The 17,386-nt window shown below is 39.2% G+C and overlaps 1 protein-coding gene across 8 annotated transcripts in view; it reads right to left on the bottom strand.

Annotated features, from left to right (window-relative positions):
* LTBP1 (latent transforming growth factor beta binding protein 1) overlaps nt 1-17,386 on the bottom strand; it is a 204,155-nt gene that overhangs the window by 46,746 nt on the left and 140,023 nt on the right. For all 8 annotated transcript variants that reach the window (XM_054819834.1, XM_054819836.1, XM_054819837.1 and 5 more), the window contains 6 exons: nt 16,227-16,352; nt 15,389-15,511; nt 13,246-13,365; nt 8,296-8,418; nt 6,149-6,271; nt 202-324 (listed from right to left, as the gene is read on the bottom strand). In XM_054819834.1, coding sequence (XP_054675809.1) covers nt 202-324; nt 6,149-6,271; nt 8,296-8,418; nt 13,246-13,365; nt 15,389-15,511; nt 16,227-16,352 — 738 coding nt within the window. The remainder of the gene's footprint in view (nt 1-201; nt 325-6,148; nt 6,272-8,295; nt 8,419-13,245; nt 13,366-15,388; nt 15,512-16,226; nt 16,353-17,386) is intronic.

The raw sequence follows: 17,386 nt of genomic DNA, 5'->3' as shown, positions 1-17,386 counted from the left end.
AGTTATGAAGGCTGAGATTCCAGCCTCTTGAAATAATAATTTCTCAACATATATTTACAGAGAGCAATATAAAATGAGAAGAGTAAGAAAGTACTACAAATGATAAATAAAATTAGTGTCTCTTCCTGAGCATGATCTGTGACTATCACAAGTTATGCTTACAAACTTGCACATAAGGTATTTTTTGTAGCTATTTCATACCTTGACATCCCCTATTCGCTATCTGCTGGAAACCATCTGGACAAGTGCATTTGTAAGATCCGTCAGTATTCATGCAGTTTCCTCTAAGGCAAATATCACTGTCTTGAAGGCATTCATCAACATCTGAAATAAAAATGTAACTGAATAATTAGATGATGTAAAAACTGATGAAACTTTTAATGGTGATACTTTGATACTAGCGTAGCAACTGGAAGCTACTATGTCATTTAGTAACTGTGTGTGTGGGGGGGGAATCGTTTACTCCACTTTAGAATATCCCTTTAATTTGTTTCATCTTATCATCAAACTTCTTGTATTTTCTAGAGAACTTTAAAATCTGAGTTTGTGTCATTTATTCTTAGCAAGCTTGTCTAATATGTGCCATCTGCATCTCTAATGAGCTATCATCATAGACCTTTATACCAATCTCTCCCCCACTTTAATGATGACTGTGGTGTTACTGCAGTACGATTAACAAGAAAATCCAAGCAGCTGTACAGTTAGAAGACAGACACAAAAAATGCCTACTAATGCAAATTTGTAGTTTACAATATTCATCTTCAGACATGTTTAGACCACTACAGAGAGATCCCTGAGCCGGAAGTGACCCAACTCAGACAGCCCGCAGGGTATGGGCAAGCCGCAGCATGGCTGCTGTGTCACACCAGACAAGTACCTGCGGAGAGTACTCACAAACCAACCGCATGGAGAGGAGGCTTGTAGGACAGGGACCACACTGTGCGTACTGCTGTGCTAATGGTTGCCTTTTCAGAGGCAGTTCATGCGATGCACTGCAGCCATTTTTCAGGCTGAGCAGCTTGGTCACGAAGCTGAATAGCTGCTTTTGCACAGTGCTGCACCCAAGCCATAAACCCAGCTCCAGAGCCAGGGCAGGCAGGGTCTCGCTCCCGGCTGCCTGGACACCACGATCCCAGCACCAAGCCTCAGGCCTGTAGACTCTGCCCCAGTGTCTTGACATCCGTGGGACAAACATGCTGACTGACAAACAGCAGGGCAAGTTTCAGGATACAAACTAGATACAAAGTAATCAAATATTTCAAGAACAGGACACTGGCATTGCCTCCTCCTAAAGTCTTTTCTTCCCCAGAGGAAATGGAGCACAGCTGCTGTGGGTACAGGATTGACTCAGCAAGTACCTACATTCCAGCGATATTATACAGTTTTCTTTCACGACAGCTAAATATACAAAGTATTTCATGACTGTGCCTCTAGTTTTAAAAGAAAACAGAAAATAAGAGAGTCAAGTAAAAGAAGCATCTCATAAGCAACTCTCCCTTGCCTCCCCATTGCCCTACCTCATAACTCACTGAGTCTATTGTGCTGATAATGCAGATAGTTTCCTTTGAAAAACAGTTATCAAAGAGTTTTTCCACTGCCTTTGATTATTCTGACTTCTTAAGCTTGGATTTTAGCCAATTAGAATGGTAACTTTTTCCTCTGTTGCAGGAATAAATAACAACTGTAATTAAAAAAAAGGATATGACCTCATTTCTACAGTTATCTATGCAAAGCCCACACTATATCAAAGTGCAGCTATCCTAGGGATTTAATCTATTTGATAAAAATAAGAAATAGGGATAGCTTTCTTACATAAATGAATGTTATTGCAGATAAAACTGCACTTAATGCTGACCATTTGATAACCACGTTTTGTAATCATTTTCAACTGAGAAATACATTGTGGTTTATTTAAAACAGCAATTAATTTTCACTAGGAGCATGAGAAAAAATTAACAACTCCCTTGTGCTGAGTTAATGCCAAGTCGCACAACAAGAAGGTGTCTTCTGCCAAATGCAGTCAAAACGCATTATATTTCATACAGGATGCAAACCTCCCTTTCTCCGATGCAACTCTTCATAGGTCCTATGGTTGCTGTACAAGAATCTCCAGAAAAATCAGTAGAAAATCCAGAAAAACAGTAACTCATGCTTGAGATGTTCAGTGCTTTTTACTACCCTTTACAGGTGCACATCTAGAGCATTTTGGCTAGCAAAATCCCTGAAGGCTCCTAGGAGAGCCCTGGAGCCTCCTGTGCTTCAGACAGACTCTTCCAGCAGCCCAAGTTCTTTGAGATGTGCTGACTTTATGCAAGTCCAGCTGGTGCATATCCATACTTCCTGGTGGTTGAGACCAGGCCAACACTTTTTATCCACAGGTGCACTCACAGTTTGTGTTCCCTCATATTCAGAGCAATGCAGAGCAGAAAGCCTCAATATCCCTTCATCTCAAGAACAAGAGGCAGAAAGACAATAAACATGCATGTGGTCATGCATCTTGGAGACTTCTGACTACTAGGAAGTAACTTCTTTTTCTGTCTTCAAGTGGAAAGCTTTGTGTACAGCCCACCCATGGATGGCCATGTACTTCCAGGCTACTAATTTCCAAACAGCTAATAGCAAGTCTCTACAGGTACTGCAGAAGGGAAGAGTTCTTCAGCCATGGATAACAGGGTATACGGGTATTTACAATAGGAACAGACATATGGATTACTGCTCTCAGACAGAACTGAAGGTATGAAGGCCTCAGTCCAGCTTTCTCATTTTCTGAAGGGTTCAGTGTAAGGATGCATACAGAGCATGTATATGCCAATATACAGAACAATTATTTGCAAATTACTTTTATTCTTAAACAAGTGAAATACTGTGCAAAGACTTCCAGACAAAAACTTCAGCCAGAGAGTTGCAAAAAGCACAGCTGAAAATGAGCACAGCATAATTCTGCCAAATTCTGCAGTATCCCTAGAAGTTTGTACAAGCGTATAATGATCCAACCAGCAAACTGCTCCTTGAGCTGCTATATTTTTAAGGAAACTTCTGAAGTAGAAGAAATCCTTATTAAATAAACAAGCACATTTCTTGCAAGTGATTTGCCAATCACATTGGCTTTACAGCCTGATACGTTTTTGGGTATCCTCTGACGTGACAAACGTCCATCCCTGAGTCTTTCAGAAACTGGACAGAATTTGAACCTCTCTATTCTTTTCACACAACTGTGCTCTGCTATACCCACAGTTTTTGTAATCTCTTTCCTGCTTTCTCTGTGAAGTGTTAGAAGACATTCAGGTAAATAGACTAAATCCAAAAACCAGAGGCCATCATGTGGAGAAACGTTGGATGTCTTCTCAAGGTGATTTTCTCTTTATGGAAGCTCTGGCCTGTAGTCCATGCACACATCTGGCTGAACTAACAGTCAGGAGGAAAGTCACTTTTATGAAGATGGGAACATGGCTGTGAGGCTGAGCACCTCTGCTGACATGAAAAGAATGTGAGATTTAAACCTGTAGTTAACTGAGTTCCCTGAAAGTGCAATGAGTACTTCATAGAGCCTACTTACATCACAAGGTGAGGAAAAACCAGAGAGGTGAATGTATGGCAGATAAAGTAGTCCCACAAAGCATTCTTACTGAGAGCAGAACAAGTACAGTCTGTTCAAACTTAGTTTCCAAGGTGCAAAAAGCAGTCCATAACATCCTGTACTTCAGAAAATATTGAAGGGATATAATGAAACCACAGAACAATTCCTTCCACTTCAAGAGATGAATAGATTTTGTGCAGGACTTGCAATATTTAGGAAAATCTTCAGTGAGCAAACTGTCTCTACAGAAATTAACCACTCTGTCACTGGGTGGACAAGCTATAGATTTGGTTACAGTCTGTTGCAAATGAAACAAAGACTCTAGGGTGAGGGAGCAGTTTTACCCTTTTTCCTTGTATGGTCCAATCCCTCTTCTTTTGCTTTGGGAGCTTCTGAAATTATTTTTTCTTGAAAATTGCCCTTGAACAGGATCAAGGAAGAGATTAAGATAAAGCATGGACCTGTCCTGACCAGCCATTGCATAGTGATGGAGAGCAGCAACAGTTACCATGACTTCTTGGGCTGTATGAAATGCACCAAAGCAGTCTGAAGAGAAGTTCTGGAAAACATTTGGTCCTCCACTACAATGGATTTAAATTCATTTCTGTGTTTCATTTGCTTTTCTTCACTACAAGATGGTTTAACTCATCATTTCACATGCTCACACATGCTAACAACATTTACTAAGTCAAAATCTCTCTTTGCAGACTTGATGGTTTGTAAGGCTTCTGGCTGCAGGAACCAAAATGCTTGAAATGGTTATGCATCTCACTCTCACCATCTCCCTTTCTGGGAGAAAGAAAGGAAAGAAAGAACTTTTTCTTGTTTAAGGTGGACGAGGTAAGAACTCATAAATTAAACTGCAGCAATAGAAGATTACCATCACACATTTGGGAAAAAAAGAGTCTGACACAAGGACAGCAAAGCACCGGCACAGGCTGCTTGAAGAAATGTTTGGAATCTCCTCTGCTGAAGCCTACTCAGAACAGGTTAGATACCTGTCAGGAATGACGCTATATGGTCTGTTCTGCCTTTGGGAGGCAGGATGGACCAGTGATCCCTTCCATCACATTTTTCTTTCATTCTTGACAAGGTATCTCTGTATCTGTTGCAACTCATGAAGATCTTGATGCCAGGTGAGAGCAAAATTCTTTGACACAAGTTCCTAGTGCCTTGCATCATCAGCCTACATTTCTTGAAGCTGATGCAAGTGATGCTGGTATTCACCAGGAACTCTGAGAAGATTGCGTTAAGTTCTTCTATGACCAGATTCTCCAAACAGGTCACTACCAAAGAATATCAGTGTGCTGAGGAGATTTTATAAGATATCCTTATTCCTTTTTGGCGAGAACTTCAAGAGATGCTGTCACTCATTAAATGTGCCAGTATCACCATTGATGATAAAGCCTGGTCTGACATTACAGGTTTGTCTTGAGAAGACAGCATTTGGTTGGCTCAGACAGAACTGCTCTTCTGCCTGGATCACTTTGAAGAGGAGGATTCCTGTCCTATTGCTGTGGGGGAGAAGGTGGGAACTGCCTCCTAGAGTGCTGTGTGGAGGATAACCTAGCAGCAGAACACTATTAGGTAGAACAGCAGTAAGAAGTTGTGTTTTCCATGGTATCAGCAGCTACAGAAAGCTACACCGGAGGCTGGAAAGCTTTTATGCGCTAATGCCACATGTACAGTGAGACAGACCTTAACTGAGAGTTTTTCCCCCTGCTAGAGCGAGATAAGGAAGCAACTGAGGAACAATCTTTTCTGGAGCTCGCTAGTAAGTAATCTCACATGCTCAAGGTGACCATGAGTAGTGCAGCAGACATACCATATCAGGTGGTATAGCCAACGATGGAGAAGAGGGAGTAGCTTTGAAATAATTCATTAGAAAAAAATCTGTTTGCCAATTAGTGGACAATTAAATTGTTCTATTTGAGAGATAATAGAATGTTTCTGTTTTCTCTAACATAGCATTTCTCCCTATGTTTACTCTACATCTTTCACCTCTCACTTTTGTTTTTACAAGCTCAGTGTGTAGACTGCCTTCTGAGACAGTGAAAGCCGTGAGCTCCAGCAGATCCCCCTGGAGCTCATCTTATACTACATATTTTCTCCAGCCAGTGCACATATGGGATTGTGCTGGCTGGCTACAGGTTCCCAAAACCAGCTGGAGAAGAAGTTTTAACTTAGCAGGCCCCCATGTGAATAGTGTATGCTGGCAGAAGCTTTTGTAATATAGAACCTCTGTGTCAGAGTTTGAACAACAAGGTTTGGAAAGGCTTAATCGTTTTTGGTAATAATGTCAACTGCTCTTCCAATCTTACTGTTGAAAACACATGTGCTGATTTCTTTTATGTGGAAAGATGACAGGGACTGTTTCTAAGAATCCATTAATTATGTGGCTGTGTAGGTGGAGACTGTTGAATGGTTGACAGCAGAGTATAGAGAAAGAAAGAGGAGCAACATATTGTTCTGCCCCATTCTCAAAAGAGTTCATGTCTACAGCTGAAATACTCAAGATTTTTTTGGAAAAAAACCCCCAAAAGAATCAGTAGCTTAAGTCCACAAGCTTACCTTCACACTGATCTCCTGTAGATGATAATGTGTAGCCTTGGCTACAAATACATCTGAAAGATCCTTCCGTGTTCCTGCAGCGTCCATTTGTACAGAGTGATCGGTGCTGGCATTCATCTATATCTGTAGCACGAGAGACAGTGAAAACATAAGACATCTGAAAATATCATTTACTAATCAAATGGTGCAATAACCAATTCTGAACAAAACAGCAAAGCAGAGTGTCAATATCCAGCACTGCTTCTCTGGGTCTTATTTATTAACAAATACAGACAGTCAAGATAATGCATAAAAATATACGAAATTGCAGATTGGATGTTTTCCTTGAGATGACTGCATTCAGCATTCCCTCCCGTAGTGTCAATATATCCCTCAGTGCACAAACAGGTACACACAGACACGCAAATACACACGTTGCTGCTTGAGAGGTGCTTTTGTTTCTTTTATGCCTGGCAAAGGTAACAAGCCAGCCACCCCAGTGAGTCAGCAAAACCCACAAAATACTTTCCAGCAGGATCACCACCTTTTAACAGGGTGTGGTTTTCAGATGCACGCTGACAGGCTGTTCCTCTATTAAGTTGCACCTTAGGGCTCCTTTAAATACTTGCCTTGGAACAGTATTAATGCTCTAAGTATGGGGAAGTGTCTCTCTGCTTCCACAACCACTGCTAATCCCTCAGCGCTTCAGGTCTCATAAACCGAGGTCAGCCTGGGTTAACAGATGGACTTGAACATCAAACTTAAATTTTCCTATGAAAAACTCAAAATACTGGAGGGGAGTGGCACTTTGAATTCAGAACATAGCACATGTCTTGTTTGAGCTAAGAAGCCTGTTTTCCCTCCCTTATTTATAAAATACTCATTAAGGAACAGTAATTAAATTGATATGGTCGGTTCTTAGTCACTTCTAGGATGTAGGCACGGCTGAATGTCTTTCTGAAAACACACTTGAATTCAAACAGGAGAAAGTTACTCAATGAGGTTTTTCAGGTCTGTGTTATGGCTATGTAGTCTGACCTCTTGAGTAACGGTCCCTTGCAACCACAGAGGTTTTGAATTTAAGGATCAGTGAAATCTGTGGGGCTGCATGAAGCGTCTGGGCACGTGTACGGGCCCTTACTTTAGAAGGGTGCACTTTAAGAAGAACAGTCTGCACATGCCAGCTCAGCTTGGCAAGGGCCCTTTTCCATGAAAGGCTCAGAGGAAGCAGTCAAACTTTGTCTACATACTTTCCCCAAGACCAGTCTGCTGTGCGTCCTGGACAGCACAGTTAACTCAGTCAAGACACTTAACTTACACTGATGTTTTGTTTCAAACTTCCTGACAAACTTACATAAACGATCATTTAGTTTTACTGTATTATTTTTAGCACTAAGGAGTCTGAAAGTGTTTGGTGCCATACACAGACACTTAGGGAAGGGTGGGGGGAAGGGAAAAGAAGAAAAAACAACATCTGACAAGAAATGTTCAGGTTTCTGTGTGCTTCCACGGCTTGGAGACATTCTCCTAGGGATATTCATACCTCCCGTACACACTTTAGGTTCTCTCTCAGACTACTCCTCTCTGACTTCAGACCTAATTTTGTTCCACTGGAGCAGTCCTGGTGGAAATTTTAGATGTGGAAGAAAAGTAGAATGTGACACTTTGGAGGTGCAGGTACTCTTCTTAGAAATACAACATCAAACTGTCTCTCTACTAGACATAGTACTTGAAATGCAGTGACACCAATGCAGGCATCACCTCAGTGTTAACTGACACTGCTGGGTTCCAAGAGGGTGCAGCCTGGGTTTTTTTTTATTCCATTCACCCACACGAAGGAAGAAAAGATAGAAAGAAAAGCAATTAAGGCAGCAAAAGCCACTGTCCCCAAACCTCCACAATGACAGAAATGCCAAGGGTTTTTCAGAAATTAAAATTTAGCAATATAAATATTACTACATGTTCTTGATTGGCTTTATAACAAACGTCAAAATCTACAATGCAACCATGGAAGCCATAAAATGGAAATACACATTCTTATATTTTTCATTATTTAGTCTCAGTGTTGTACATTTGTTGGTTCTCCATTAAAAGGAATACTATTAGACTAAAAATATTACCTAAAAGGTAAGCGCAAGCTTACGAATTTTAATCATATTCTTTCCTACCTTCACACTGATCCTCTGATGCAGAGAGTTTGAAACCTTGGCCACAAACACATCTAAAAGACCCCTCCATATTTTCACAACGTCCATTTCTACAGAGGTTGCCATATTGACATTCATCTATATCTGTGAATAAAAAGAAAGCGCAAGCGTACAATTAACTTGGGTACAACCATCTTTCAGCTGAGCTTGGGAATTTATTCAAATTCTGCCATGAGCATGGTTACAATCAGTTTTCCTGTATATTTTGACCTTGACAATTCTGCAGCAATTCTGATTTTAAAAAAAGGATTTGAACTTGAGCTGGCTTGTGTTCAAACACTCAACTATACTCAGAGCCCATGTGACTAAACCAATGCTTTCATCCCAGCACTGCAAGGACTGCAGTTTGGGCTAACAAACCTTTTTCTTCCTTTTCTTTTTAACGGGGGTTGCACAATGAACTAACTGCATCCACATCGTCCTTACCTGAAGAAGATTATTTTGCCCATAATTTTCCCAGAGTAGCTTAAATCAGTGCAGCTTTAGTATACAGAAGAGTTCAGCAAGCGCTGGCGTGTTCATTCTTGCATTACACAGATTTACCTGAAGGATATGTATCTGTGATAAAAGCACTAGCAACTGCCAATACCTTGTAACCATTATCACTAATCCTTCTGCTATTGCAAGGAACGGTCTGGAAAAGCAGACACAGCTCATGCTGGCAAGGCTGTGTTAGAAGCTGTTCTCTTCTGAAACCATTTTTAAAACCTGTGCTCTGGTCAGAATCCCCCAAACCTGCTGCCTCCACTTGTTCACCTGGAGCTTCGCTACAGGTGTGAGGGAACAGGTAGGTCCTCTCAGAAGCTAGAACAGACCTCAACCATATTTTCTGCTGTTGAGTTTTTTTGCTGGTTTTTAAAGCTGGTCAATTAATGTACAGGATTTAGAGGAGTTCTCCAGTGTATAACTAAAGACTCTATATGAAACACATGTACATGTGAGACCTTCATAGATGACATTTTTCAAATGGACGTAAAGGAGGCAGGTTCTAGAGGACTCAGCTGACACCTGAGGAATCTCAAGGGGATTTCTGCACTTCATGCAGGTCTCTTTGTAAGGCTACTCTATACAGGCAACAAGGAACTCCACTGAATTATGCCTTTATAACAAAAGATTTAGAAGCAAATCTCTCTTCCTGGTCACAAACTATCCCTTATTTATGGGAGGACCTGAAAGAAACTTTTCTTCTCATAGACACGTACTTTCATCATTCTCTGGAAGAAGGGTATTAACTAGATGGGCCACTCTTTAGCCAACATGAAAATTGCTGTGTTACTACTTAAGAATCATTTTCAAGAATTTCTTCTGAATGCAATTTGTATAAATCAACAAAGAAAAAAGCAAACATAGAAATAAATATATCATTATAAACCCTGTTAGAATTCAGTATTCTAAAACTATCAATATTGTCTTTTTCCTAGGAGTGGTTTTCACTTAAATAAAAGGTTAATTTTCAAATTTTATTTATTTATTTTGGGGATGTAGTTAACAGCAAGCAGGTGTCTCTGTATGGAAAAAGCTGTATTTTTTGGCTTCACTGATGCAGAAAAAGAATTACACCTTATTTGCTTTTATGTGCTTGAAATCATATTACTCCCAATGTTTTGCCACCACAAAGCACACAAATCTGTCAACATAAAAGAGTAAAGCTACTGATTACTTGAGGCACTTGAGCTATTTAAGCAGCTGTAGCACAGGGAGAACTGGAAAAAGATTAGAGGTCTTTAAATCATCATCATAGCTCTTATTACCTATTGTGAATATCTGCAGTAATCATTTTCCTCATATATATTCATCATTCTTGGCTCTTTACAAGCTCTTTACAATCTGACTTTGACAAAGCCCATCTCTCCCCAGACACAAATGAAATCCCCATTATTGTCCGTATTTCAAATGACCTACAGTTCTTGTTTCCTCACTTGAGCCTATAACTCTGTAAATAAGACGCCCCGTTCCAGCCTGGCCAAGAACACGAAGTGACATCCTCCCAGGACATGACAGCACTGATCCACAGGTGCTCTGCAGATACTACTCACACCTTCTGCAAGACTAATTTCTCAGATCCCTACTGTTGCAAAACTTGCCCGCTCAACAAAACACAACCTTTACTCTCAATGTATATGATCAATGCTCAAATTAAAGAATGTGTTAAAACACAAAGAACTTGATTCAGCAGTCAGGCACACAAATTTCCAACTAACAAATCTGCTTCTTATAGATTAATTTTCATCTCCTTGTCTCCAAGCTACTTGAAAATGAAGCCTGCAATATTATTTCTGATATTTGGGTGGGACTCGAAGATCAAGAGTCCTTCCCATAAAGCCAGCAGAAAAGCCAGGAACAGAACCTAAATCTTCTGAGATGAAGTCCAGAGCTGTAACTGATTCTATTCAAGCTCCCTGCAATATGGCTAGAGGTATATGGATCAGCTCTGCTGACCTCTGTATTAGTTTTGAAATCTGATGGGGTCCCTAATGCTGTTCAAGCTGAATATAGTTAGTTAACAACATAGCTCCAAAATCCACCACAGTGATAACCATGAGGATGAAGTGGTCTATAGTTTTGTCAATCTAATTTTTTTTCATTTATTCGTCAATACACAGAAGTGTGCTCTAGATTAATGTACAATTTATTGTCATTATATATCATGATATATCACTTTATTTGAACGTGCAAATGTGGAGAGAGAAAGATGAAAAAAATCTGTGATTTCAAGTCAACTTTAAAAAAATTATTTCAAATAGTCCCTGTACAACACAAACGCACTGAGGCATCTGGGATAGTAGCAATTTCAAGATAATGAGGAGGCAGGGTGTGCAGGTGCCATTTTCAATTTCTTCCAATATGCATCTCACATTGGATATTCCCACCTAAACTGCGGTTAAATTTATTCTACATAAGTCTGAAGTGAACCGATTGAATTGCCTTTATTAAACAAAAGTAGAGATGTTCCTGGCTTTAAATCCTGGAAGATTACAATACCAATAGTATCTAATAACTGTAGAATTGTTACACTAGACTTTCTGGGCATCAAGTACAGGCAGAGGAATGAGCTGAGGTAAAAAAAAAAAAAAAAAAAAAGAGCATTGGGGAAAACTAGCAGAGCTGCAACTGACCTGAACTGACAGCAGAAACAAATTTATTCATGGAACAATGGACTCAAATACCCTTCATAGATAACTTAGGAAATATTTTCCTTTCCAGTGTGCTTAAATTGTACCATATTGCAAAGCTACAGATTTGAGACAAGCTCTGTCTGCACTACACTTTCTAAAATGTGTATGGCTTATTTCCAACATGATGTAAGTCTAGGATAAACAGAAAATGAAGACCGATCACATCGCTAATGATGTGAGTGAGATGTCTAGGCTTAGAACATTTCATAAAACAAAGGAAAAAGGGAAACTACATGCAGGATTACAAGGAAAAAAAGCATCAACAACTTGGAACCAAGACTTATCCCCTACATGTCTTAGTTTTGTTTGTAAATCTGAGCAGAGCAGCGACTTCTTTTCTCTCATTCTACTCCTACTAACCTTCCTTAAGAGAAGGGTAGTAGTAATCCAGGCAGGTGGGAAGGTGCAAAACAAAGATGAACACGAACATGTTGCTAAGTGAACCACATCAGTTTGCTGTAAACATTCCATAGCTTGTTACAACTCCATTAAAATCCATGAAATTACCCAAGAAATACATTCCTCCACAGTAAGTCAAATGACAAGACCAAATAATGTGGCTATGACATGCTGATAAATTTTAACAGGCAGATGTTCAGACAGAAATAATTTGCTACGATATGCCTTCATTAGAAAATCGTGTGATTGAAAAAGGTATCATCTGTACAGCAAAGCCAGTGGTGAGGCTCTGACAGCAGCATCTTGCATTTTTCAGGTGCTTCACTGCAACCTGACTCTAGTCTTGCTCTACATCAAAACCCATTTGTGGCTGGAGCACGGTAGATGCCCACCTTCCAGTGCTACTTCAACCATAACTGTGCTCTTAGACTGCTTCATGAACTGAACCAAACTGCAGCAATTGGGAGCGATTAGGAAATAAGCTATGGAAGTACACTGCCAATCTGACCTACAACAATAATGCAAACACCTCCTAAGTAGGTTATTATACACCTATGTTTAGGTAACATGGTTACTCCAACCATCACAAATTACAGGACATGTGTTACACACAGAGTGGACAGGAGGATTCACAACAGACAGCAGACTCTTCACAACTGAGGTCAAATTAAGTTTCTGGTAGTGCCCCAGGAAGTGGCACTCAAAACTGCAGAAGTTTATTTCTTCTTGCACAATTGATCCATTTGCTCTTTCTTACGTATAACTCAAATAGCCAAAACTAATTTGGAAAAAAAATAAATCTAACATTTAAAAACAAATAAACAAAACTATAATGTGAGAATTCTGTCCTAAAAACCTAACCTAAAGTGAGACAAGCTGTTTTAAGATGTGCTGAATGTTTTGCTGGAAATAATAATGAAGAAGTTTATTAATTTGCTTTGTGAACAAACTCCCATATCCTATTGAAAAGCCTGCCAGTCACACTGATGCATGTTTTTTTCCATTTGTTAATACCTCCAAACAATGGCCTACTAGCATTTCACCAATAATACATCCCTTTCAGTTCCATATTTTCTATTTCAAGAATTTTGTTTTGTAATTATAATTGTTTTATTTGCATTCTAGATTCACTGTTCATTTATCTACAGTAAAACATGATTTCCTCATATATACTACATCTGAGAACATAAAGTAATTTCAAAAATCTCATATTTTCAATTAGTATTGAATGAAATGGGGACCGAGGGCACAGTGCTGTCATCAGCATGATAGCATTGGAAATAGAACATCTCGGAACAAGAACTATAACTGGAGATACAAAGAGTACTGCACATACCGTGGCACTGTCCATTCCAGCCTCTGAATCCCACTCTGCAAGGAATGCACTGGTAAGAGCCAGGAGCATTAATGCACTGTGCATCTGGACAAGTAGTTGGAGTCAGGCATTCATCAATGTCTTCAAAAGAGAAGATGAAAAGAATTATTGGTCAAAGATGAAACAAAACACTGAACAATAATCTGGTTATTCTGACTGTGCTCATGTATACATTTAAAGTATCTTTTAGATACCCAGGAAGGCACAGATTCGCACAGATTTGCACCCGCAGAGGGGCATCTCTGAGAAATGAATTAGATCACAGTACATGCAACTGAATCTGAGTTTTCTGTTACACTGCGTATCTTTGGTAGACACTCCATAACATACAGCAGATCAGATTTCCCAGGCTAAGCCCAGGACAGAGCTTGGGTGAGGATAGCTTGAAGGCAGAATGACGATGGGGCGAGGAAGTGTAAGTGAACTGTGTCCCAATGGAGGATTCTTGCCTTTGTTTCTGAAGGGTGAAGGAGGTGGACAGGAGTTATTTGTGGAATCTGGAATCTGTCAGCAGGGTGACTATAATGTGTAGGTGTAATGGCATGGTGAAATGATTCCCCGAACGTGTCATTTCCTTGGTTTGATGGATTTAGTGTAGGAGGGTTTTTCCCTTAAGCAACCTTAAATAACTTTCAACAAAGAATTTGGTTTCAGAAATTACATATTGTTAAGTTAAATGAGAGAGGACTACCACCACACTACTTAAAATACAAGCTAATAGGAAATTTTACACACTGTGATATTCTGATTTCTAGCCTATTTTAATCAGAGATTCCCTACTGACAGAGAAGATTTGGAAAAAGTTGTTGTAAGAGTGGAGTGTGTGAAACATTTATTTAAATTAAAAAAAATTGTCTGAATAGAGAGAGGAATCTTTTAGCAATGCTCAGAGCAGCAAATCTATCCACAGCAGCTTTAAGTCACCTATTTGCTAGGCAACCTAACATGCTAGCAATTTCATTCTGTCTTAAGTAATGTAGACTAAAGCATGAACAAAACTACATTTAAAATGAAATGGCTGCTTGTGTTTTTTAGTTAGCAATTCAAGCTGAGAGTGAAAAAAGAAAAAAAACAGCAAAAAAGGGAAAAATATCACACTGAAAAATAATGTGAAGTTTTGAAGGTCAGATGTCCTAGGATTTCCTGCAACATGAAATACCTGCTAGATATATATTTCCAAATTTTAAAAAGTCAACTTATCATTTGCTACCTGTTATAATGCAGGAAAAATTATAGGGTTTTGGTTTTTTTTTTTAAACAGAAACTTGGTACCAAGTATGTAGGGAAGGACTAACAATGTCATCACGAGATTCCATGGCAAGAGCTGTTAAAAGTTCTGTCCTAAGATGGTTCTGTCCATAGTGGGGGAACTCCTTTGCAGTGTCTTAAATTTAAATAATGCGGTTCCAGACATCAAATAATTGAAAAGATTAGAGAATACTCAAAAAGGTTTCTTGTTTAAGCTTGCACACTCTGAGAATTCTCCCATTGCAGCTCAAGCTGCAGTGCTCAGCCTCCCAAGCACACAATGTTAATCATTCCAAACAGCGGCAACATTTGGCATTGTTTTTGTGATATGAATAAATGGTAACCTCATTTCATCATCCAGGACTGTAGATAAAACAAGCAATGTCTTTCTGAACATTCTGCCATTTTCAGCTGGTGTACAGGAGGAAGTTAACTGATCTGAAGGCAAATTAAATGAAGAAAGTAACTGTGAGAGAATTCCAGCAGTAAGACAAAGATAGAGAAATTACCCATGGAAATAAGCACAGAGTGGGGTGGGGAAAGGGCACTCCGAACACAAATAGATATAAAATCACTGTGCCAAGACATTCCATCTGAAATCAAATAGCAAATGAAGACTGAAACGAATTAAAAGAAATGTACCAGGTAGAAAAATATAAACATGAAAAAAGTCTGTGTTGAGTTATTTTAATATTTCTGTCTAATGGCCAGATTTGTTCAAACACAAAGAAATAGATGTAAAGTTTTCTGTTGAGATCAGAAACAGCCGTCAATGTGAACAAATGGCTCTTCCTATTGCAGTTGTTTGGCTTGGCAGCTGTTACTGTATTACAACTGGTGCAGAGTTCAAACCTACCTTCACATTCACCTCTCCTGTTCATTTGGTATCCACTATCACAATATTCGCATCTGTATGAGCCAACAGTATTTATACAAAAGCCTTCCCCGCAAGTATGAGGTCTTGAACATTCATCAAAATCTGCAGATGAAAAAGAGAGGTTAAGAGAAACTTTGCTTCACCATGAAATTACTGAATGCTTGCATCTCCCCTAAACTCTGCTTTAATTAAACATAAGCAAGTAAGTTTGGATTTTCAAGCTGTTTGCAAGCCACAGCCCTACAGCTGTTCTTTATCTCACTGCTTGTAATCATAGAGAGAACGAGATCTAGAAACAACCAGGCTGTAGGAAGAAGGGCAGTGAGCAGCCCTGCCTGCGGTTGCAAACACAACATGTGTCACTACGTATATATTGTGCCCAAGGCAGTGCTAACCTGAGGAAGATCACAGCCATTTTGGTCTGTCTGTGTTGCTCTCCATGCAGTTCATGGCTGTTTGCAGCTATATTTAAAAATATGGTTTGTTACAGCTGTTACTGATTGAAAGAGTTTTGAATATTTGTATTTCCCACCACAGAAGGTGCTTTTACTAAATGGTAATTTTCCTAAACAAGCATGATACTGAATATTTTTTATTTTTTTTTAACAAATAACAATTTTGAAAAGTAGGAGGAGCCACTCAAATATTTTCCTCACCACAATACCTGGTGAGAGACAGTTAAAAACACTTCCAGACCTCAGTCCAATACCAATGACATTGAGGAAAAAAGCTGAAAAGAGGACTTTAGGGGTTTGAGATAAGCTTCTCAATTCATTTTTTTACATTTTTATTTTCTATAAAGGAGACCAGTAATTACCAACACAGTCGGTTCCATCTTCATTGGCCATGAATCCAGCTTGGCAAATACATAGGAAACTTCCTTCTGTATTTTCACAGCGTCCATGGGAACAGAGATGGGGTGCCTGATTACACTCATTAATATCTATAAAATAAATAAAACCAGAAGAGAATAACATACTTAGTTGTGTTTCTTTTTGTGCATTCTATGCCATGCTTTTGGAAAGACTGATCTTGTAATTATTTTAACTATTTGAAAAAGTATATGTTTTCCTCTCCCTCAGAGCTGCAAAAAAGATGCATTAAATAGTTTTGGTTGGAAAAAAATGCTCTTATTGGCTTAGACTATAAGAATATTTCATTGGCCTGAAGAATGTGACATGATTACTATTCAAATCACTACACTGAACGCAAGCTGAGCACAAGCTGCAAGCATGGAACAGTAACAAAATTCGGATGAAATAGAAGGATTTTAAGTTGCCATTTGGCTCTGGTATGTGTGTAAAATATTTTTTAATACTGCAGTTGCACCTGCGTATCAGTGTGAAGTTACCAAACTCTTGGTAGCATGAAAATTTGATAGTATATAATCTGGCAGCATGATGTAATAAACTCTTTCTGATGAAGGTACAGAGGAATCTGCATATTCTGAATGAAGGAAAGATAGCGATGCAGTTGCTTCCAAATCTGAAATGGCTCATGTAGAGCCAGTCTGGGCTCTGCGTCATGTTTGTCAGAGCCCTCTGTTCCAGAACATACTAGCTTTGAAGGGGATGAAGACCTCACTTTGCAGATCTCCTATTGTGCTTCTGGGACGTTTACAATATATTTTCTCATTTCAGCAGAAGGTTGAAAGGAAAGACCCAACAAAATGACTGGATTTAGTGCAGCTGCAGAGCTGGTAGCTGGGCAAATCATTCTGAGAAATGCACTAATTTGGTCATTCTTTCTCCAAACAGAAGTGCATTTCTTCCTACAGTCTGATGATTTTAAATATCTGATATAAAGCTGAGAAGAGCGCTCTCTCATCTTATAATGGGAAAGGCTTTCATTCAGTTCCATTAAATTTACATTCGGTCTGAGTGGCTGAAACACTGTATCAGAGACTAGCCTGCAAATTTTATTTGACATACAAAAACTAGTTTCTGTGTAATTTGGAAGCATTCAGTACAGGAAGCA

The sequence above is a fragment of the Grus americana genome, chromosome 3, assembly GCF_028858705.1.
Source record: "Grus americana isolate bGruAme1 chromosome 3, bGruAme1.mat, whole genome shotgun sequence".
Taxonomy (NCBI): Eukaryota; Metazoa; Chordata; class Aves; order Gruiformes; family Gruidae; genus Grus; species Grus americana.
This window is presented reverse-complemented; position numbering and strand designations above follow the sequence as displayed.